General features: G+C 37.7%; 2 protein-coding genes across 2 annotated transcripts; both read right to left on the minus strand.

Annotated features, from left to right (window-relative positions):
* Window positions 1-10857: 10857 nt before the first annotated feature.
* cdk5r2a (cyclin dependent kinase 5, regulatory subunit 2a (p39)) lies at window positions 10858-12793 on the minus strand. Its single transcript, XM_060867177.1, has one exon. The coding sequence runs from the start codon at window positions 12488-12490 to the stop codon at window positions 11558-11560; it is 933 nt and encodes a 310-aa protein (XP_060723160.1). The 5' UTR covers window positions 12491-12793; the 3' UTR covers window positions 10858-11557.
* A 2175-nt stretch (window positions 12794-14968) lies between these two features.
* wnt6a (wingless-type MMTV integration site family, member 6a) lies at window positions 14969-20845 on the minus strand. The gene is made up of 4 exons (XM_060867178.1): window positions 20431-20845; window positions 19626-19846; window positions 17157-17473; window positions 14969-15802 (listed from the first exon to the last, which is right to left on the minus strand). Exons 1-4 carry the CDS (start codon window positions 20490-20492, stop codon window positions 15341-15343), a joined length of 1062 nt encoding a protein of 353 aa, XP_060723161.1. The 5' UTR covers window positions 20493-20845; the 3' UTR covers window positions 14969-15340.
* Between the last annotated feature and the right edge of the window lie 2450 nt (window positions 20846-23295).

Raw genomic sequence — 23295 nt, forward strand, 5'->3', positions numbered from 1 at the left:
ACCATGTTTTATTAACAATCAAAGCAAAGGGTTTAAATCTATTACACGTTACATCTTTAATCAATGTTGTTGACTTCGGCAAATAGAAGGAGTGCCAAGGAAACTGGCGTGAATCTTTTATATAATATATAATTATATAAAAATAATAACATTATTATTGTTATATTATTATAACAATATTATTATTATATTATATAATTATATATATATATATAATATAATATTTCACATAATAATAAATTATATATATATATATATAATATAATATTTCACATAATAATAATAATTTCAGAAACTATTGCTCCTTAGAGAAACAATTATTATTGCATCTTAACCACAAAATTTAAATACAAATACTTTAAATACAAATCACATGCAATGTGTAGTATGGCTTTGATTTGATGACTGCAATGAGATAATGATTTTTATTCAATCATTCTTTGTTTCAAGTTTTTGTTCAGTTCATTCAGTTTTTGTTTAGAGCACAGTCATACTTCCTGAACTGGGAGTTAGGTGTTATGTCAAAAATTAGAACTAGACTTAACAGTATAAAAATCAATATAAAAAACAGTATAAAATCTCTGAATCTGGCTTTTCAATAACTAATTTATTAAATATAATTATTAAATATTTCTCCTTTTTGACAAGCTAGAGAATCCTAATTAAAAATAAACTCATCAATCACTTTAATAAAAATATTTAAAAAAAAACATTTATGCAATTAACCAAATATGTGGCAGCAGTGCAATGCATAAAATCATGTAGAGCTTCATTTAAAATTCAGACCCAACATCAGAAAAGAGGAAAAATGTGATCTCAGAAAACAAAATGACATTCAGTGAGTGGCAGCTCTGTGGGTGGAAAAGCTTTGTTAATGAGAGACAGGAAGGGTGTAGGAAGGGTAGCATAAATAAAAAAAGCATATCAGAATGCACAACACACTAAACCTTGATGTTATGTACTACAACAGCATAAAAACATTAACTGAACATTCACTTTATTTTTAGCTACATGATTTTATGTATTGCTTTTATATGATTGGCTGATGAATGACCAGGTGTTCCTATTAAAGTGAGTGAGTGTATTTGAATTATGGTGATATTCAAATGTTTATTTATTACTATGAATGCTAATGACTACTGCATGAGTCTGCTTATTGCATGGCTGAATGCAGAACTGAACAAGGTTTCATCATTATAATTAGGAAAAGATTTTCTAGAAATGCATGAATGCATTTTATCTAAAATTATGTTAATGTACTTAGTTCTTAGTTCTTTCTGTATAGCACCAGGGTCCTGAAGGAACATTGTTTCATTTCACTATGTACAACACCAGCTACTTAATATATGGCTAAAATGACAATAAAAAGACTTTTGACCCTTAAATATCTAACCGAACAGGGATGTGTTTGTTAAACTCAATTGATTAGTGCGAATTGTGTGCAAATTCTGAAATTCTGGTTTTGTAATTTGAAATTCAATAACTAAATTTAAATATGCTGTTAACCACCTGAATCACAGACTGCTGATATGTATTAGATTCATTTGTGCTTTTTAACCAGTCATTTTATTGTAATGTGTCATTGTCCTCTGGTATTAGATATAATGATTATCATTTTTGCATTTTGTTTTTTCTCTTGGTTTGTGTGCTGGTTGTTGTGTCTTTAAATTAGGACTACTTAATAAAACGAATAGCAAAGCTACTCCACACCAACAGGAATTCTTGCCAATATGCACCGCTTGTGAACAGGGCTAGGAAATCTATCTTGTCCTTTTATTGTTCTCTTGTTTTAAGGAAGACTGAAATGTGTGAGAGGTCTTAGTTCCAAACCGGCCTCCTCTCTGTTGCTTTTCTAGTCAGGCTTTCTCCTGGTACCAGAATTTTAAAGCTTTATCTACAGAGACAAGTCTCTGCCCAGTGAATTGAATGATACATGTGATGTAGGAACTGCCTGAAAGAGAGGAACATATTGTGATCTATCTATCTATCTATCTATCTATCTATCTATCTATCTATCTATCTATCTATCTATCTATCTATCTATCTATCTATCTATCTAGCACACTACTCATATAACACAGCAGACCCAAGGCAAGACCACATACGAGCATGAGCATTTATTTATTAATGCTTGGGCCCCTCGGCATGGACACTGGGCAAGAACATTAAACAAAGTGCAGCTTTTCAGCTAGCTTTTCACTCATCCTACTTTACTCAGTTAATTGTGTAAACTGACTTAAATTCTCAGAGAAGCAAAAATAAAACATAAATATGGCACTGGACATGAAGCACCAGTGACTTCTATCATCCATCAATCATTAGCTCAAATTCTCCAACACACCTGGTTCTGCTAATCCATGACCACTCCTGTTACCCTGTTATCCTGTTATGCAAATCATTGCTCAAATGTACAGCAATGCTCTGTAAAATTCAATTATGTACTAGAATAATGTGTAAAATATATACCCTTGAGAGTGGGTTGCAAGCCTAGGGCTAAGGGAACATGGAGCATGCACAATCCTGAATGCTGTGTTCTTTCTTTATGTACAATGACCAGGAAATGGACAGAGAAATTATGAATTTATTCAGACCTTTTCATGCTAGTTTCACTGTAACAAAAATATAAGTGCCACACCTTCTGGGATGGAACAATGGCTCATTAGCTATAAGACACTGAATGAATTTAAATGAATCATATAACAGACTGAATAATGCAACTATATTAATCTTTTTTTAAACATCGTGAATAGTTAAACAGATGAATCAACAGAGTATTTATATCAGGTCTGCAATGACGGAAAGACATTTGCCCACAGTTTTGGTCTGTTAATTATTCTCTGGGTTTGGAGGTTCATATAGATCCTATTAAAATAGTGTTCTCATCTTCACTGACATTAAGACAAATTTTGGCCACATAATCTATTGTCTCTGGCTCTGCAAGTGTCTTCTTCAAGCAGAAGGTCTTTTACAGGTGGGGAACGTTTTTATGTAATGAACAGATAGTTTTGCCCTTGGCAATGCTTAAATTCTATACACTGGTTCAGAAGTGTTTCCTACTCTTCTTACCATAAGGTTTATTTTGACTGGTCCACCTGGTCCACCAAGAAAAGAACACAAATTCAGGATGCAACAGTGGCTGGCATTGTTGTCTACTATTACAAAACAAATAAGCTAAAATAATTATTCGTCATAACAGACATGGATCATTGTTCATTCATTAAACACTCAGATACACAGGGCTAGTTACTGCAGTATCACATACCATTTCATGAGAAAGAGATTGAAGATTTTCATGAGATTAGAAACATAACAAGACCACATAAACATTGCACTTAATTGCTTCTTGTATATTCATTGTGTAACAAATTGAAAAAGAAAAGCAATTGCGTTGCCACATGCACACTTCTTTGCTACACTCAACAAGCTCACTATAAAGAGAATCAAGCATTTACTTAAACACTTCTCAGTTGCATGCTTCTGATACATACGGCTTAAAATAATTTATCTGAATAATTAGACCAACTTGCTAACCAAACAAACAAACACACAATATTGGAGTAAGAGGAAACCTGGGGTGAAAATTATTACATCAAAATGGAACTCCTGCTCTATGCTGAGATCATCAAGTCCATCACCAGACTCCAAGATCAACACCAAGTCATCTGTAGTCACCCCAAACACCATATGTCACCAAGATTAAGATGGTTCTGCAGAATGACAGTCAAAGTTGGTATTTCATTAGCTTCCCTTGAGTGTCAGTCATACCTCCAGTCAACACTTCCAGAGGTTTAAATTATTGACTCTCAGCGATAGGTGTCTTCAGCATTCATGTTTCTACAGCCAAAAAGCACAACAAGACAAGCATGATATGGAGAGATCATGGATCTGTGAGTACTAGACGCAGCTGCACGGCTTGTTTTCAACCTGCCTACGTTCTCAAATACCTCCTAGCTTCCGGTAGCTGCACGCATCAGATTCGCCTACAAAGCCAAAAACAGACCAGCAAGTATACTACTAGACTCTTTTCTGTTCTGGCACCAAGGTGGTAGAATGAACTTCCCCTAGGGGTCCGGATAGCTGAGTCACTGGCTATTTTCATACAACGATTGAAAACGTACTTAGTCATAAAACGCTTTTGAACCAGGCTTTAGTGGACAGAAGTGTTAATTAATCAATAGTATGTGGTATAATTAAGGACAAAAGTTTCCATACACCTAATACAAAACAATGTTATCAAAGAGAGAATGGTGCAGTAGCACTAAGGTGTAAATTGCATGTTATCAAAACTGCAAATACAATATTAGGAATGAAAACACATGCTGTTTTGCACATTTCATTACAATACCTTATATAACTGTTGCTATTACATTAATTATTCATTCCTGTATTTCTGCATGTGTACTATACTGTAGAATATACAGTATGTACACTGGTCGTTGCTGCTTTTGTATATTGTATTTTGTGTAATGTCTTGTATTGTTTGTTTGCACTGTCTTTTTGTCTTGCACTGTTTGCAGCTATATATGATTGAAATGACAATAAAAGCCATAGTTACTGTGAACTAAGATACAAATTATATCCTTGCCTGTAAAGGTGCACCACGTACAGCTCAAATAAAAATAGCTTACATCCTGGTTTGCAAAACATATGATACATTGATGAGTGTAATTTATATCTCTAATACCATGGCATATGTTCTCCTGACTGTCAGTGAAATAATGCCACAAAAGAAGTTGCAATGGCCACAAAGATACACAATTTATTTAAAGAAATTGCGTAACAAATGGGTGTTGCAAATGTACACAAGCTGATAGCACAAATGTGGAGGCATGTTTGGTTGAAACAAATGTCTTTGTTAAAGCCTGGTAAAACATGGTAACTGTCTATAAATCTATAGTGCACAGGCTCATGGGGCATGTGATGGTCACTTTTTGTCTAAAAAATATGAACAAAACACATAATTGTACAAACAGCAAGCCCCAACGATTATGTATCATTTGGGCAGAAACAGGATGAATTGGTGTATGAATGACAAAATGTACAGCGATATTCCTTCCCATTGTCTCTGTCACTCTGTGGATGACAGCACTGATGGACTATGCAACTCATGCTCAAAGCCCCATCCTGGTACCTTCTGATGATGGCATTGCTTAATGGCACTCCTGCTTCTACTGCCCTTTACCCATTTAAACAAACCTCTTGTCTCAGAAGAAAGAGAGTCACAGAAGAACAGAGACCAATTTCTTTGACAAACTATATTTATGCTAGTTGTAGGCAGGAATGTGTAAAACACTGGGCATAAAATCCTTTGTAAATTACTCTAAATTATGTTTTTTCAGAGTTGAGGGGAAGCGCCTTTCTGGATGCAACCCAAAAGTGTATTTAGCAGCATTGTTTGGGCACCGGATCCAGATTTAAAGTGTCATCCATACACCAAACCAGAATTCTCCTGAAATATCACCCACCTTCATGCATAACAGTGATAGCACTGGATCTGGACATCGTGTTCAGCCAATTTAAAAAACTTTCTATCTAATCCATGATGGAGATTTTAAGCAACTTTTGATTAAGACTAGTAATCATTATAACAGACAGACAAACTGAATTGTATGCATTATTGGTCTGAGGAGTTGCTTATTTTCAGTATTTTTTATTCTCTTAAATATCAGCATTTGACTTATAGCCATACTCAAAAGCCTACTGTATGAACTGTATCAACACTTTTATAACTGAGTAATTGTCATTCTCAGGAGAAAGCAAGCAGGAAGTAGGTGTTAAATGTTTGAGTGATTCACAGTCGCAGTATTGGTATTGGCACTATTTACCAGTGATGTATGTCTTTGCTATCACTATGCACCATCAGAATGTGTTACAATCCTTCCTGATGAATAGCTCCTTTCGTGCTGAAGAAAGGTCTGCAATTTAAAGGGATTAAAACAGGTACATAAAAAGCTACATGAATAATGTTCTGTGATTGATTGGAGAGCTTTCAGACACCTAGGTCAGTGAGATTGATGAGATGGGTTTGACACCATTGACACCATCCACATTCATGTCAACACAGTGTGTAGGTCCTGAAAGTGCATCTTCCAAATGGCTGGTGTTCACTGGTGTACGCTAACATTGCACATCCTCCACCACAGTCTTCAAACTAACGTGATAACTGATACATAAGAATAAGAGCAAACTTTCTGTGGTATTCCTTTTCCAAACTGTCCTTGTGCTAGTCTAAGGAGGACACTTTTTTAACCATAAGCAGCTACTGTATGTGAAAAACTCTATATAAATTCACATCTAAAGACAATGTAACACAGAGAAACACTTCTACTTCAGTAATGTTTTTAGACATTTATTTCAATGTTGCCACTATCTTTAGTGATTTCCTTACTGTTACTCGGAGAACACGGTATAGATTTAATTCTAATTAACTAATGAACTATCAAATTACAGACCTATTTCACATCTTCCGTTTATGTCTAAAATACTAGAAAATGTTGTGTCTGTTCTGTTCTGAGCTCCTTCTTACAGGAGAACAATATCTTTGAAGAGTTTCAGTCAGGTTTCAGGCACCATCATAGCACAGAAACTGCACTTGTGAAAGTTACAAATGACTTGTTCCTAGCTTCGGACCAAGACTGTATGTCCCTATTACTTGACCTTAGTGCTGCATTCGACACTATAGATCACAACATTCTCCTAGATCGCTTACAAAATTACAAAGGTATTCATGGACAGGCTTTAAGTTGGTTTAGCTCCTACCTGTCTGAGCGATACAATTTTGTAGAATTAAATGGTGAATCCTCCAGTTTATTGTCAGTTAATTATGGGGTCCCTCAAGGATCAGTCCTAGGACCTCTGCTTTTCTTGATATACATGCTTCCATTAGGGAACATCATCAGAAGACATGGGATTACTTTCCACTGTTATACTGATGATACACAGTTATATATCTCATCAAAACCAGATGAAATAGCTAAATTGTCCAAATTAACTAACTGCGTTAGAGATATAAACGATGAGATGTAATTTTCTGTTGTTAAACTCTGATAAGACAAAAATACTACTTATCGGTCCAAAAACCAGTACACTGAAACTCTCACAGTTCAAACAAAACTTCCATTTAGAAGGATGTACTGTTACTAGTAGCTCAACAGTGAAAGACCTGGGTGTTATATTAGACTGCAACCTGTCTTTTGAAAATCATATCACCCATACTACAAAAACAGCCTTCTTCCACCTTAGAAATATTGCCAAGCTGAAAAACATCCTACTGTATCTGTATCTGATGATGAGAAGCTAGTTCATGCATTCATGACCTCTAGACTGGACTATTGTAATGCATTACTAGGTGGTTGTCCTGCATCTTTAATAAATAGGCTACAGTTAGTCCAAAATGCAGCCGCCAGAGTTCTCACTAGGACAAGAAAGTATGATCATATAACCCCAATTTTATCATCTCTACACTGGCTACCTGTTAAGTTTAGAATTGATTACAAACTGCTACAAACGTAAAGGCTCTTAATGGTTTAGCTCCCATGTATCTAACTAGTCTTCTAACACATTACAATCCTTCACGCACTATGAGATCAAAAACTCAGGACTCCCGGTAGTTCCCAGAATATCTAAGTCTACTAAAGGTGGTAGAGCGTTTTCTTATTTAGCTCCCAACCTTTGGAATAGTCTCTGTGATAGTGTTCGGGGCTCAGTCACACTTTCCCATTTTAAATGTAGATTAAAAACTCATCTCTTTAGTCAGGCGTACACATAATACATCCCATAATATTGTGCGTTATTACATCAGACTGGCAAATATTATGAACAGCAGATACGATAATCCCTCTCCACTGCTTCTCTCTTTCTACCCATCCCAAGGCATCCAGAAATTGTACCAGCTCTGATCGTCTTCTGTGCAATGAAGATTTGGATCTCCTCTGAAATGAAGCCGACTCTAAAAATCCTGAGGCATCTAGAGATCTACCAGCCCCAGTTGGACTCTGGGATACTATAGAGGAGATGTGAACTCCATGTGATCTTTTGCATCAATACAAGATTTGTCAGTCTGTATATTTATAATCACACCATCCAGTGTCACCCATATGAAGATGGGTTCCCCTTTGAGTCTGGTTCCTCTCAAGGTTTCTTCCTTTACCATCTAGGGGAGTTTTTCTTTGCCACTGCTGCCTGAGTCACCTCAGACTTGCTCATTGGGGATAAATACATAAACACTGTGAACTAAATATATCTAATATTAATCTTGAATTTTGTATTCTATTAATCTTTATATTATTCTTTATATTAACCTTTTGTTCTATGTTTATGTTCTGTAAAGCCGCTTTGAGACAATGTCAATTGTAAAAAGTTATATACAAATAAACTTGAATTGAATTGAATTGAATTGAATTGAATTGAATTGAATTGAATTGAATTGAATTGATTGAATTTCAATTTCTAAGTAACCTGGCACAGCTGTGTGCTTTTTAATCTTAATAATGTCAAAGAAGCAAAGAAAGAGAGGCTAATGATGTAATTTCTAATTAGGCAATACTGTAGCTGCTATAATATCAGGGTTAACAGAAACCCAATAGTCCTGTGGATGTTCCACAACATTATGTAAACAAAAACCTGCCATTCATTATTACTACTATTTAATAATAATAGTTTTTATAATAATACTATAATAATACATTTAATAATAATACTTAATTAATTACTTAATTAATAATATTAGAACTTGTATTAATTATTATTTGTTTTTGTTGTTATTATTATTAATAATAATTATAATAATAATAATAAACTGTTAAATTGTAAATCATTAAATATTAAATGCATTATTTTTATGCAAATTCTATGCGTTTTGTGCTAATTTTATTCATCGTTTGTTGTTGTAGGTGTACATTTATGCACTAGTGTACGAATCACTTTGATTCAGAAAAAAAGTTTTTGAAAAGGAAACATTTAGTAAATAACATTCATAAGATAAAATAACAAAATATTACACTTACGTCCTTTACATTCGAGTCCAATTTATATATATATATATATATATATATATATATATATATATATATATATATATATAAACAGAGGTCAATAAAATCCTTCACAATCCTATGATATAAATTGATACCGTGTGTATTTCGGGACATAAAGATTCGTTTCAGAAAATCATCACTGCGTAGTTGCAATGTTTTGAAAAGATGCCCTGTGATAACAATGATTACGCGCTGAGTAATATAATCGCACTGACATCAATACATTGTTTAGAGATTAATCGTTTCTAAACGATTCTGAGAGGGGTTTCAAGTACTTCTTAAGTGGATCTTATTATTTAGTTGCCTATATATGTTCTATGTTTTCTGTTCTATGACATGATTCGTGCTGATATATATATATATATCCAAGGAAGCCGCGTTTCCTCGGCTGTATCTCTTAGGATGACTTCACACTAAACTTATATAACTGACACACTTAATAAGAAAGTAGAACACTGCACGGGCAAATCCACCCCGGCACCGTGCTATACTGAGGCACGTCTTTGGATTATGAGCCAGACATGAATGCACGCAACCTTTTTATAGTTTTGTGGAGCGCTTTAGGGGAACGTGCCTATAGGTGAAATGGCACGAAGGTTGTTGTGTTGTGTCTTGTCATGCATGGGGTACAATGTTTGCAGAACTTACTAGGTTTATCCTTTAAATCGTGGCTAGCTTTCTGCAGCGCATAACCCCTAAAAGGTTCGCCCGGTATCCGCGCGCGTTGCCATAGTGACGCGCGGGAATGCAGAATTCCTGTGGCCGGTTCCGCAGCTCCTTCGTCACAGTGACACCTCTGTCAGACTGCACCAAATTCTAACCAATCAGTGGGATGAGCTCCCGACCCACGTGCTCTATTCACAAATTCTGGGGGATTCAGAACCTTACTGCTTTATCTTACTCTCGCAATGAGTCACGCGAACCCCCACCATCAGTCTTACACTGCCTAGGTACATCTGTTGCAAAAGACCTGATGGAGCAAAGAGGCCGCAATATGTCTTTCAGAAATTTCAGTAATGATACATTTTACTTCTAGGATGCATGCAAGCATTGATCTTACTTTTAAAAAGCCCTGCTATTCAGGATGCTTTAGAAATTCAACCTGCTATTCATCCTGTTGTTAACAATGCAGGTTATTGATTTTCTAACTACCCACAATCTCACAGACCACATTGTGTCGTGTCTGGGAAAGGTGACCTCTCAAGTGCAAAACCAACCCTTCTGTTTTGAGTTAAATAGACCATAGAGCTAGTATTAGCTGTTATGGGACCAGATTAGCTTCAAATAATCATATATATATAGCGCGGAAAAAGTGTCAAGGGTAATTTTATATGGAGTGAAGGTTCACTATTTCAGCACCACGGTCAGCGGCCAAGACAACCGTTCAAAAACTGGGGCCTGCTCTGGTTTATAAATAAACAAATAGTTTAGAAAATAATACCATCCTCTTGATTAGATTTAGCTAGTGCAACATGTGCAAAAATAAGCTAGCCACCAAAATACTGTTATATCATCAAAGGATTATATTTAAGATTAGTGTCAGGGTGCTTTAATAGTCTTTATCCGTATGATTATCTCTCGATCATGACAAGGCCGTCCTCTGCATGCCAAGGAATGACAGGCATATGTAACTAAACTGTTACTTGTTTATGCGTGGTGTCAACAAAATCAAACGAAATGGTGAAGTACACCAGTCAAATCTCTCTTCCTTTTTTTCCAGTTTTTTGCAGTCTGGTTAAACACGTCAATAGTGAAAAAAATTCATGTTTTAAGAAAAGGCAAATTACCATTTTAAATATTAAAGAAATAAAAAGGACCCCGATCATATTTGTTATTCATATATTTTCCAAATATACAATATAAAACATACGTTTTATACTATAACAATTGGCACATTGGACGGTAGAGAATTGTTTTGTTGCAAAATAGGTACATTCAACGTTTAAATAGATAGCATCAGGGAACACGTGAGCAGTGTGTGTGTGTGTGTGTGTGTGTGTGTGTGTGTGTGTGTGTGTGTGTGTGTGTGTGTGTCGAAGGCCAGCACCACGGACCACTCGGAATCGGTGATAACATCGCGTCTAGCCTCTAGCGCCAAAAATAGTTTCAAATTGATAGAGAAATAAAATATCTGAACACTGACGCACAAGCTAACATTTTATACACCTCTTACTGTCGCCCGGCATCAGGTAGCATTTCCCCCCTTTCTGTTTTCTTTTTCTTTAAAAGCCACAACGACAATACACTTAGAATACTTTAAGCATGCATTATAAGTAAACTAGAAGTAGACCCCAGAAACCCCCGGATGACATTCACGGGGTCAGTGTGGTGGTTATTATACACATATAATAACATGAAACCCCTGTCTTGGAGGCGCAGCCTTTTTTTAATTCACCGGCAGTACATAGCGTGAAACAGACTTCACGCATTTTCCCGTTCAGGGCCTTACATTCAATTCACCCTTTATGGACGGGGTGTATGGGGAGCTTAACAGAGAGCTTCTCTCACGCGTTAAAATAAAGCTAGCGATCCAAGGTGTTTGTCCATTTAGCATTAGTGTCCTTCGAGCCTCCTTCGTTCTTTAGGTCCTGGAAAACCTCAGTGAAGAAATGCGGATCGGCGTTGATCTGCAGCATTTTGGCACTCATTTTGTCAATTATGCGCAACGAGCGCTCCCAGAACACCTCCTTGTTGGTCTCGACCAGAAAAGGCTTGAGAGGATACGATATCTCGTTGCCCATGTAGGAGTAGGCCAGGTACAAGCAGGTGAGGAACGTGGCCTGCAGCTCGTACTCGCTGCTGATGTCCTCGGTCACGGCTTCCCGACACAGCAGGTAGACGAACACAAGGTTGGCAGGTGTGATGAAACCTTGGTCCTGCCAGCCTTGAATAAGCAGCGAACGGTCTACATTTCGAAACCACAGTATGATCTCGTTAGGGCTCAGCTCTTTCAGCTTGTAGCACCTGCGGCACATGAACTCGCTCAAGCATCGCAGGAGTTCGCCAGTAGACGCTTGGACAATCACGCGTCGTGGGGAGATTATCGAGCGTGTGCTGGCTTGCCTCTGGACCGGGAGAAGCTGTTTTCCGTTCTGTGAGCCATTCTGGGTTTGATTGTTGCGAAGGCTTTTATCTGGAACAGTCGGAACCGGCACTGCTAGGGGTCCAGGCTTTTTGCGCTCGGAGCCTGATTGTGATTTCTTGAGATTTTCGGTGTTCAGCTGGTCCACAGGGTTACTGTTTTGAGAAATTGGAGGATTGGGGTTCACTTTTTTGGCACTCTTCTTCTTGGCCGACGCGGCCACTAACCTCTTCCACGTCAGTGCTGATATGAGAACGGAATGACGCTTTAGGCTTTTCTCCGTCTTGCCACTGGCACCGTGTCCAGCCTCCGTTTTTTCGTCTAGAATCCCTCCTTTCCTGGAGGTGGGGGAAATGGAGAGCACCGTGCCCATCGTTGCGGTTAACGACCAACACCCACCGGCCTGTTGGAATGCTATATCTCTCGCCTTATATCCCGTAGACTGCGCCGGGGAGGTGACACTTCAGAGTCAGAGATTCTCGTCCATTTACGACTCACCGGACCATTGCACAGGGGTGAGAAGTAAAATAACGGCAGCTGTTGAATCGAAGAGATTACGGTGTCTATAAAATATGTGAGTCTGCAACATCCGTGCGCGCGCTCCGCCACTCCTTCTGCATCCCGCTGCGCGCGCAGCCTTTACCGAGCGCGAGGAATGGGCAGGACCTGAGATGTGTAGCCGGGCAAAAACACACACGGCAAAGACCCGTAAGCCGGGATAAGCCTCCCCACTCGTCCAATCCCTGGTCAATGCACAATGATTGATCAATTATTCCACCAATCCGGGAGGGGCGATAAAAGTAGCGTCTACCTATTTCGCAGCGGCATCATATAGGTTAGACCTTCTGTATCAGTTTTCTATTTTTTGCTTCAGGTTATAGTTTTTATTTATTTATTTTTTATCCAACACCAGCAAAAATAGTACAATACAGGCCAAATGCAGGATGATGTCATACATTTAGGCCTTACCCAAGTACATTGATTTACATTGATGTACTTTAATTTATGAGCCCGAATTGACACAGGCATTGTGGAACGGAAAGGAAGCAAAAAGAAAGAAAAAAGCCTACTTGTAGAGATTGAGAGACAAAGACCTGGTTAAAAAAACAATGTTAGCATCTGCATGTAAAACAATTATGGTAGATATACCAGAAGAAAAGAAGAAGAAATATAAAAGAAGAAAATATAGTCATGTTGTAGAGTCAAAAAATACTGTGATATATCACGAAGACCTTATATAATATAAATTCACCTGCTAGTCCATGGCCAGGTGTGAGGCAATGTAACTGTTCTCAAAGCAGGAGCAGGGCCAAAATTCACACAGCCAATTCCACCCTCTAGTGGTCATTAACAGTCTGAGAGAGAACGGCTTCACAACTGGACAGCTAGTCCCTGTTAACCCACTAAGTAGGACTATATGAAATAATAGCAATTATAGCAGGATTAAAGAAAATAATTCTAAAAGGAAAAAGAAATCGACATGAATTCTATTACACAATTAATAGCATGGCATTAGCCGTATATAATCTCAGCTTAGTCCAGAATTCCACATTTCAACACTACAAAATGTGGAAAATTTCAAGAGGGGGTGAATACTTATGCAAGACATACAATAATTTGCTAAACCATTTTCTTGATAATGCATGTCTGTTTTTTTTGTAGTTATAGATACTTTTATTTCAGAATGTTCACTTTTCACATAGATGCCAAAAAATAAACACATTTAGGGAGTGATGCATTATTCGTTTTTCAATTTTTTCAATTTTTTTTTTTTTTTACATTGACTCCTGACATTGGACTAAGTCAAACGTGGACAGTTCCATAAGATATGTTTGAGACCACTGGCCTAAGGAGTGGACATCTCTTGTGAAGTCAAAGTCAGTGATTCAACACAATGGCACAAAGTATATAACCGACAGCAGCAAATTTGTCTTTCAGCTCTATAAAAAATAAGCCTTGAATTTTTTGAATGTTGATTATAAACCTTATCATAAACGTTACAAAATAAAGTCTATGCCTCCCTGATCTGTAACAATACCTTAGTTTTTTTTTCAATACCAATAAAACACAGTTTAATGCAAATATCGTACACACACAAAAAAATTACATCATCTAATTTACTCAGCAAACATTAGCAATGAGATATTTTCAATTTCTTACACTCCCTGAACACTCCTTGAAAAATTTAGTCCTCATATAATAACAGTATTAATCCAAAAGATGGCAGTATTGCATAGTCTAAATCATCAACCGGGTTAATGTCAGGCTCTTGCTTTAGCAGTGACGAGATGTGATAAAAGAATGTAATCAACAGCACTTCTAATATCAAAGTTATTTCAAAGAGGAGTTATCAAAGCAAGAACGACTCTCCAGAAGAATAATGTAATGTAATATGAATAACGTTTTGGTGAAGGTTTTCACAATAATTTTGACAATTAACACCTATTGCACTGGGGGTTTGATTCCTTCCTCTGCACTGTGTTTGAATGCTCTCTCCCTTCCTTGGGAGTTCCTCTAGATACTCTGCTTTTCTCCCCAGTCCAAAGACATCTATTGTAGGCTGATTGGTGTTGGATTAAGGGCACCTGTGACCTTGTGTAGGCTACATAGTACAAAAAAAAGGATAGATGGCATACAATCTGTTTAAACACTAAACACATTAGACACTAGGGTTAGGGTTAGGGTTATATTACCATTTAATTAACATTCATAAAAATGTTTTTTGCCAAAAGGAAATAACAAAATATAATTGTACTATTTTACTGCAGTTAATAATTCTTTACATAATAACATCTGTACATAAGGAATAACAACTGAATCTTATTTGAAGAAAATACAATCAGGAAGCATAGAAAATTCAAATACAGATTAAATGACAAAGATTAAATAAAATGCATACAACAGGTTTTTAGAAAGATTTTTTTTTTTGGCCTGCATAAATTAGGCAGATCTAGGATTACCTTAGGAATCCTAATACACACGTGTCCCAGATGACCACATGTGAGCAGGAAAAAAGATGTTTCAGCTCAAAGAATGCTCAGTGGATGGCTATGTCTCTTGAGAGTTTATTTATGTTTCTCCTTCTGATACGATTTGTCAGCATTTGGCGAATTTTAGAAATATTGGATTGATGAGATCACATTGAAGAACCCATAATTCCAAATGATGACCCTAGTGTATTCTATGGGACAGAGAAACTACAGTTTAATGGTCTTGGTAGAGTCTAAAGGCAGATGTTGACTTCTTTTCTCACAGCACATCTCTCACATTGTACCTCACAACACCACTGAAACTGGCATTGGCAGTTCTCCTCATACTCAAGAGTGTGTTCTTCATGTCCTTTGTTGCAGCACAGCCAATCACAGGCTCCAGGCGCTGTCTCTGTACCGTTACACACCCGACCACGTGTCCCCTCGGATCCTGTCCTGCGATTGGCCATGCAGAAATCTGGGGATTCATCTGAATAGATGAGACTGTGGGCACCCAGGGGCAGGGCATCCCAGTTGAGAGGAATCAGGGATTTGCCATCGTTGCCACCCATCACACGAACTGCCATTCGGAAGCTCTGCATGAGGTGATTTCCAACCTGGCGGAACAGCGGCAACTTCATCCAGCAGCTGCGGAGTGTGCAGGAGCCAGAGAGGCCATGACATTTACATTCGGATCGCATATTGGTCTTTACAGCCTGCCACACACACACACACACACACACAAACACACACACAAACACACAAATAGAGTTTACAAAAAACAAGACTGAACAGCTAAATGGGGATCAGTGAAATGTTCCCACAAGATGAAAACTGTGAGACTTTCCTATCCTTATGGGGAAATTTGGTCCAAGATTGAAGTGACTGCACCCCAGCCCTGAACCCCCTCCAACACACACATGCTAAACAGTAGCACAAATTCAAATCTTTCAACTAAATGCTACTCTATTTATTTCGACTTGTTTGTAGTGTAGCAGTTACAGAACATATTTTTCAGTAGAAAATATGCTACGTGTCTTAACCTGACTTAACTCATGCTAAAAAGGAGCTGACTGTGAACATTTTGATCCAAGTTTTATTTTTATGGTGGATAACTCCATTCCTATATTCACCTCTTTTATTTTGTTAGCAGAAATTTTGCAAAACATACTATGTATCATTGCTATATGATATTTATGCAATATTTGCCACTCCTTAAAACCTTCACCCCTTAATTTTGCTCTTTATTGCTCAAATAGAAGTGTACAGGAATAAAACTGTTTAAATGGTACACGTATTAAAACGTATCATAACACCAGTTTGTTAACAAAAACAGAGGTCCCATTAAAGCAAAAACACAGAGCTCTCTAAAGCCCGGACAGAGACACACACTGAACAGTGTTGTTGGTTCAACAATGCTTCAGTTTCCTGTAGAGGGATGCCGAGCTCTGGGAACTTGTACTAGACCCAAAACACAAGAGTTATCCTGAAAACAGTGGCTTTGCGCTCTGGTGTTGTCTAAGTAAACATACCTGCAAAGTTCCATCACAAGACCATAAAGGCTTTTTTAACAGTATGCTATGGTGTAGTATTTTATACCACTTGAAGTCATGACTGACAAAATACTTGATCTAAATTAGCACATTATACTGCAAGTATTTGACCAAAAAAAAGATTTTTATGATTTGTCAAGCATGGTTTCAACTCCACTGTCACTGGGTTAATCCTAAACTGGGCTTACTGTCTGTGAGGACTTTTTGCATGTTCTCCATGTGTCCACATGGGTTTCCCTTGAATTTACCTGTTTCCTCCCACCTTTTCACCAAATGCATGCCACTGTGTGGTTCACACTATGGTATGGATATGTGCAAAGTGCACTAACATGGACTGTGTGCCCTTGCTGTGTGTATTTCTGCCTAATTCCTGGGAAATGCTCCAGATCCTCCCTGATAAAGAGGCTACTGAAAATTAATTATTGAATTCATGATTTATGTTAGTCAATCAAGTTTATCTCTTACTAATGCTCCTAAAGCATAACCTTTACCAGTAAAACATGTTGTTTTTTCGTACCAGTCTGCCTGCCTCGTTGTTGTGCAGATCAATCAGACTCCTGATATCACTCCTGCCCTTCCGCGTCCTGGTGTCCATGAACTGCCGGGAAATCTTGTAGCCAAAGTCCACATCATCCCCGCAACCCCCCCAATCCCAGCGTTGATCCTGGTGAGCAGGGACTGAACTCTCCATAGCATGATCTTTGGGGCTACCAGAAGAGCTCTTAATAGCCGCACAGCCACACTGTAGCAGCTCCCCCTGGCTGCAGGCCCATGTTACTGCATGCAGCACTCCTGCAGCCATGATACCATTTATAAATGCCGTCTCCCGAATATCTGAGGAGAAACAAAGCACCAAATATATATATATATATATATATATATATATATATATATATACATATATATATATATATATATACACACAAATATTTCTGTGCATCCACTGTATCCTTCATCTGTTCTATATCATTTGCATAAGGTTTGTTGTCTTGTGTGTTCTGAGATGCTTTTCTGCCTACCATGGTTGGAAAGAGTGCTTATTTGAGTTACTGTTGACTGTTAAGTGAGGATCAATTGAGTTCCTCCTTTCCAACCTCGCCAAACCACAAACTAAGTCTTCATGGACCTCAATTTGTGCACAGTGGCACTGTAATGCACTGTAAATGTGTATGTATTCCTTGCACATCTCTCTTGTCTAGACTTGTCTGGATGCACCTTCATTTGCCAAAAGGGTGTGGTTTCTTCTTAAAAAATCAAAGGGTTCTTCAATAAGTGCTAATTATTGGTGTCAAATTCACGTGGGCCACATTCCATCTATCTAAATTGAGCAAATTGCTGACCTTTTGCCTGTCACATTCCTGAAAGCCCTGCTCATACAGGTGTGTAATGACGAGAGAAGGCATCTCAGTTCTCAATAAGAAAGCTTGGCTCGAGTTGCAGTTACTACCAGGAACTCACATCAAGACAGTATTATACTTCAGTTCAAATGGAAAGGGTGGGAAAAGATCATTTGTTAAAGAACTCCTGCCCTCTCATGGCCTACATAAGAACTGTATGATGCACAGGAAATCTCAAATAGAATCCTGGGAACCTAGAGCCCAAGGACTGATCATTTCCTGCTCCCAATACACCTGATTCAGCTCAGGAAGCACTGGGTTGTGAATCGAGTTTTGAAGTTGAGAACCTCTCTTCTGTTAACCTACCACAGGATTAGCATTCATGTCTTGCATTTCAACAATGCTTTAACATGCTCTTGTTGATTCATGTCTGAGAAATCTGTAGCCCATACAACACACAAGTAGCCTCTTGCAGCATGACCATAGGAGTGTATAGGAAGGAAGTAGCGGGAATGTTTAAATTTCTAATTAATTTATTTAATAGAAGAAAAATCTTTTGCTACATTATTCAAATTCTATGGATTTTATATTATATCTGTCTATTATTAGTAGCCCATCAGTCATGGCCATCTGTACACAGGTGCCAAGGGAGTAACTGTGGACATGTTGTCTGCATGGGCACTATATTCTCCATCTCCAGACAATCACAGAGATGCTAGCCAATCATGGACATCTGTGAGTTGGTGTATGTGGAAGAAGACAAATATCATTTCCCTCCAAATATTTCATGCAGTTTGAAAAGACAAGGATGTTGGTACACAATGTTTTAGAAGAAGCACAACACCCTCCCTGATTGTAGGTGTTATATGATATGGAAAACCTGAAGGATGGCTTATGATAATGGGTAAAATGTAAGGCTAATTGTACATATTTGAAGTATTTTATTCCTCTTCTTTATGAACAGCTTTATGTATACATCACAAAACTGTCTGGGGATGTTTTCTAACTTAAATATATTTATACTTAAATACTGCCATGTTGACTCAGTATCTCAGCTGTTACAGGCCATATTATGGTAATGGGATTTCTTCATAAGCACAAGGTTAGGGGAGGTCGATGAGAGTGTGAGTAAAAACAATATTGGAACATGTGTCTGAAACTCTACAGGCCTCACTAAGCTGTGACTAATCTTTGACTAAGGAGTGAGTTGGCCTCCTGTAGCTAAGCATCACTCTACATATTAGACATTCCCTGGGAAAATGCTTACACCATGATCTCTTTCTGGGAATTAAAGCAGGTTACATTTCCAGGAGAATTTCTTCACTAACAGACAGCTAATTTTTTTTTTTAATCTCAGGGTGTTTTTTAAAATAACTAAAAAGCATCACTACACAATAAAGTACATTTTTACAGAATTTGAGACATGTGACTATGTAATTGAGACTGTAATCAAAGTTATTAAATATCCCAAAGGAGTTCAATCAAAAGAGGACATCCAGAAATATACCCTCTGATTGCAGGTATGCTTTTAATACATGTTTTACCCTTGTATAAATAAAAGCATTGTTTTTGAAAACTATAATTTCCTGGAACACTCTGTCACACATTTCTGGCTGTAGACATGATCACATAGTGAAAGTGAGATTCACCTTGTTGCAGGATCTTGCCTAGACTCTTGCCATGACCTGTACAGTTCCAGCGCTGATAGCGAAACTGGTGTTGACATTCGCGTATAGCCAACCGAGCTCCTTTGGCAACTTTTTGGATTATTTCTGGCTGGGTTTGGCACAGTTCAGTATATGCACCTCCTGCAGGCTTACTCCTCCTGCAAATGCTGTTTGGGTCCATCAAAAGAGGACTGCCCATCACACTGCAGTTAGTAAAGTGGAGAATAGTATTAAGAATTTTTCTCAGATCATTCACACTGATCAATTTTCTGAACATAATGTGCAGTCCAAACATGCTTGCTGAGAAAGGGTGAAGAAAGGATGATTTTTTTTTTTCTTCACTTCTTTCATTTGATATTTCGTGTGCAGCTATGAAATTGCATGAACCTTGTTTTTTTTTTTTTGGCTAAACACTGACCTCTATTACCAAGTAGTCCAAGAAGTGCATCTTATAAATGTTATTGCTTGAAGAAATTTAAAACCATGGGGTCTCCTTGTTCTTCTCTGTGAAATGATTTCTTTGCTTTAACTTTATGGCATTATTGAGTAGCTCCTCTTAATACCTTACTGTCATACTTTGAGCTCATAACATTGCTCATGTGTTTCAGTAATGACATGAAAACCTGCATTTGTTCTTTCAATCTGTGCTTTCTGTTAAGCATGCAGTGACAAAGTGCGTAGATATACTAGATTTAGCTTACAATTAGTGTATCTAAAGAAATACTGTGCATGTATCAGGCTATGGTTATTCAAATGTACATGAAATGTATGTGAAATTGGAACTTACCACCACAGGCGACCGGTTAGAGTGAAGACAAGAAAAAGTTGCGCTTGTGTTAGGAGCATCATCCAGCAGAGAACAGTTCAAAATAAGTGAAATCCACCTGCAGTTGTTCTACACATGTGATCGTGAATAGCAGAGAACCTTAAAGCTCGCATCGTTTCAAGTTCCACTGCGCAGGTTCTGCTTATGAGGCACAGCTGGGAAAGAGGATTTGTTGAAGAAAAAAGATGCAGCAGTTGATGTCCCAGTGAGTGCATGTATTGGGGCAGAAGTGCACATGGATAGCACCTTACGCCTTAGAGTAAAACAACAACCACAAAAAAGCTCGAGCGCAGTTTACCCGTTCAGCATGGTGCGCACGCGAGAGGAGCATGCGTGAGTTCCGCCTTCGTACCGGTTTCTTTGGAGGCGTTTTGCACAAAGTGATCCTCAAACTAAGTTTGGCGTTCGTTTAATGACGTGGAAAAGAAAAACAGCCGTGCAATTGTGCCACTCAAAAAAAAAAAGTTAGACTACAGAACAGCTCTGTCTGTTTTCTTTTACATTTTATTGAGGTCTCGTGTTTGGTTTTGCGTTATGATGTCAGTTCTGGTATGTTTTTCATAAAAAAAATCCCTTTGCTGTTTGTTGACCTTGGCAAGTCCTTCTAGGCCTCCAGCTATGTCAATGTCTTGTGCTATCAAGTGGAGTTAAAATGTGAGAACTCTGTACATACTCTGCACACCTAAGAGAATGAATGTCAAATCCTGATGCCAAATCTCCAATCCCCTCTTGAAATATGAGGGCAAAGGAGGGACTGGATCCTCCCTGGTTTATCCTTGCTGATCTCCCACTCAGAGGATTGAGTGTCAGTGAAAAAGCACAATTTATCTGTCAGGGGTAAAAGAAATAGACAGTGATGAGTTTAAAATGTCTCTGAAATGATTTTGACTTGCCTACAGCTTGTGTTTTGATTAAAGTTTCACTCTTAGAAATAAAGGGTTCTTAGTTTACCAAAGTAGCACATTCTGCAAGTGAAACCATCTCTTGTAGGTTTTATAAAAAATAATAAAGGTTCTTATATATCACTGTTTTCCTATATAGGTTTAGCCCTCAAAGAAGATATACTGTACGTACAGTGCAAACAATGGTTATTAACTAAATAATAAGTGAAATCGGCTGTGGTTAACTCTTTTTACCAGCAGCAATAAAATATAATTTGCACCTGTTGGCTCATATGAAAGTAGACACTTAGGACCTTTAGAGTTAATTTGTAGTTTTTCATAAGAATTTCTGTTTTTATGTAGCAGATAATATGGTGTTATATTCATAGAAAATGAAAGATGTACTGTACGTACAGTACGTACAAAATTATTCTCATGGGATTTATGAAAATTTATGACTGCAAATCAGTTACATAACTGGGGGGGGGGGGGGAGTAAAGCGCAATGCAGATATACAGGCCTTGCTCCGATAATCAGGTGCTTGCCATAAAGCATGAGGCACCCATCATTTCCATGTAGTAACCTATAAGAATGGAAATCTTGCTAAATAATGAGAACTACTGTATATTCATGTGCCAGCTGCCATAAGGTATGCACATTTATGTCTACTGTTTTCCAGGAATGCCACAGGCAATGCTTTGACTACACTTTAACAGCAAATAAAAATAAGAATTTTATTACATGTCAGTGAGTCTCATAAACTTTATTAGATTATATCTGTATAATTGGAAGATAATAGGTTTTGTATCCTTACAGTCTGCATTCTGCCAAGTCAAAAAAATCAGACTGAATTGAATTAGTATAAAATAACATTTTACAGACGGGGTACATTTTGAGGTCAGCTGTGAAAGTTGGAATTAAATAGTAATATTGATATGCTGTGTATAGAATGTATAGCTAAAGGTTTGTGGACTTTTGTTTGTCTCTTTTTGCTGTTATAATAAACTTCCTCTAGATTTAGGGTGTGACTGTGGGGATTAGTGTTCATATAGCTATAGGAGTATAAGTAAAGTAGGGCACTGATGTTGGATGAGAAGGACTGGGGCATGTTAGTGTTCCAGTTGATCCCAAAAGTGTTCAGTAAGGTTTAGGCCACGTTTCTGTGTAGGACACTTTGTGAACAGGGGCATTGTCTTGTTAGAACATGTTTGGGTTCCAGTTTGGGGAAGGCCCACTAACGGGTATAATGGTCAGGTGCCCAAAAATATCTAATAAATATGCATAATATTTTTTGATCCTTAGTTTCCCCAGAAACACTGGACACACTGGAAAACCCCAAGTGGTAGAAATGCCAGCAATATCACCATTTTCTGTGAATTCTGGCCCTAACAGTTCCTCAGCTCAAGTTCATAATTGGTCTCAACTTCAAATGTACACAGGACTGTTTTTTTAATCATGCTTTGTAGTTCTTATTATTGTAGGCCCTGTTTTCCCAAAATATAAACAAACTTGTAGCTTAATTTAAAGCACAACAACAATGACCAGGCCGTTACTAAGGATTCTGTTAATGAGTCTCGGCACTGACATGTGACCATAGATTTAGGACCCAGCTTAAAATAGATGTCGAGACAGTATAATACTTAAATAGGATGCTATTGAATGTTAAGGGTAACCCAGAAATAGGAAGTGGGGAGTCAGCAACATCTAGCATAGAATCTACCAGTTAATTTTGAGCAGTTTTAGAAATACCTGTTGTTAAATTTTTTCATTGTCACTGTATGTGATGTTCACACAGAAAGGCTGTCATAAGCCAGGACTGTTAGGGTCCATTAAAAAAAACAAACAAAAAAAAACACACACACACATGCACAAAAGATCTGATTGTACCTCACAAAGTCCTAGACATTGGAAAAGGAAGAAACATTTTCTTCTTTTTTCCTCAGCC

This window comes from Tachysurus vachellii, chromosome 4 (genome assembly GCF_030014155.1).
Source record: "Tachysurus vachellii isolate PV-2020 chromosome 4, HZAU_Pvac_v1, whole genome shotgun sequence".
NCBI lineage: Eukaryota > Metazoa > Chordata > Actinopteri > Siluriformes > Bagridae > Tachysurus > Tachysurus vachellii.

Coding starts and splice junctions, on each gene's coding strand:
- cdk5r2a (XM_060867177.1), bottom strand. CDS start 12,490: ATGGGCACGGTGCTCTCCATTTCCCCCACCTCCAGGAAAGGAGGGATT.
- wnt6a (XM_060867178.1), bottom strand. CDS start 20,492: ATGATGCTCCTAACACAAGCGCAACTTTTTCTTGTCTTCACTCTAACC. Junction 19,847..20,430: donor CTAACCGGTCGCCTGTGGTG/GTAAGTTCCAAT, acceptor TACTAACTGCAG/TGTGATGGGCAGTCCTCTTT. Junction 17,474..19,625: donor AGGCAAGATCCTGCAACAAG/GTGAATCTCACT, acceptor GTTTCTCCTCAG/ATATTCGGGAGACGGCATTT.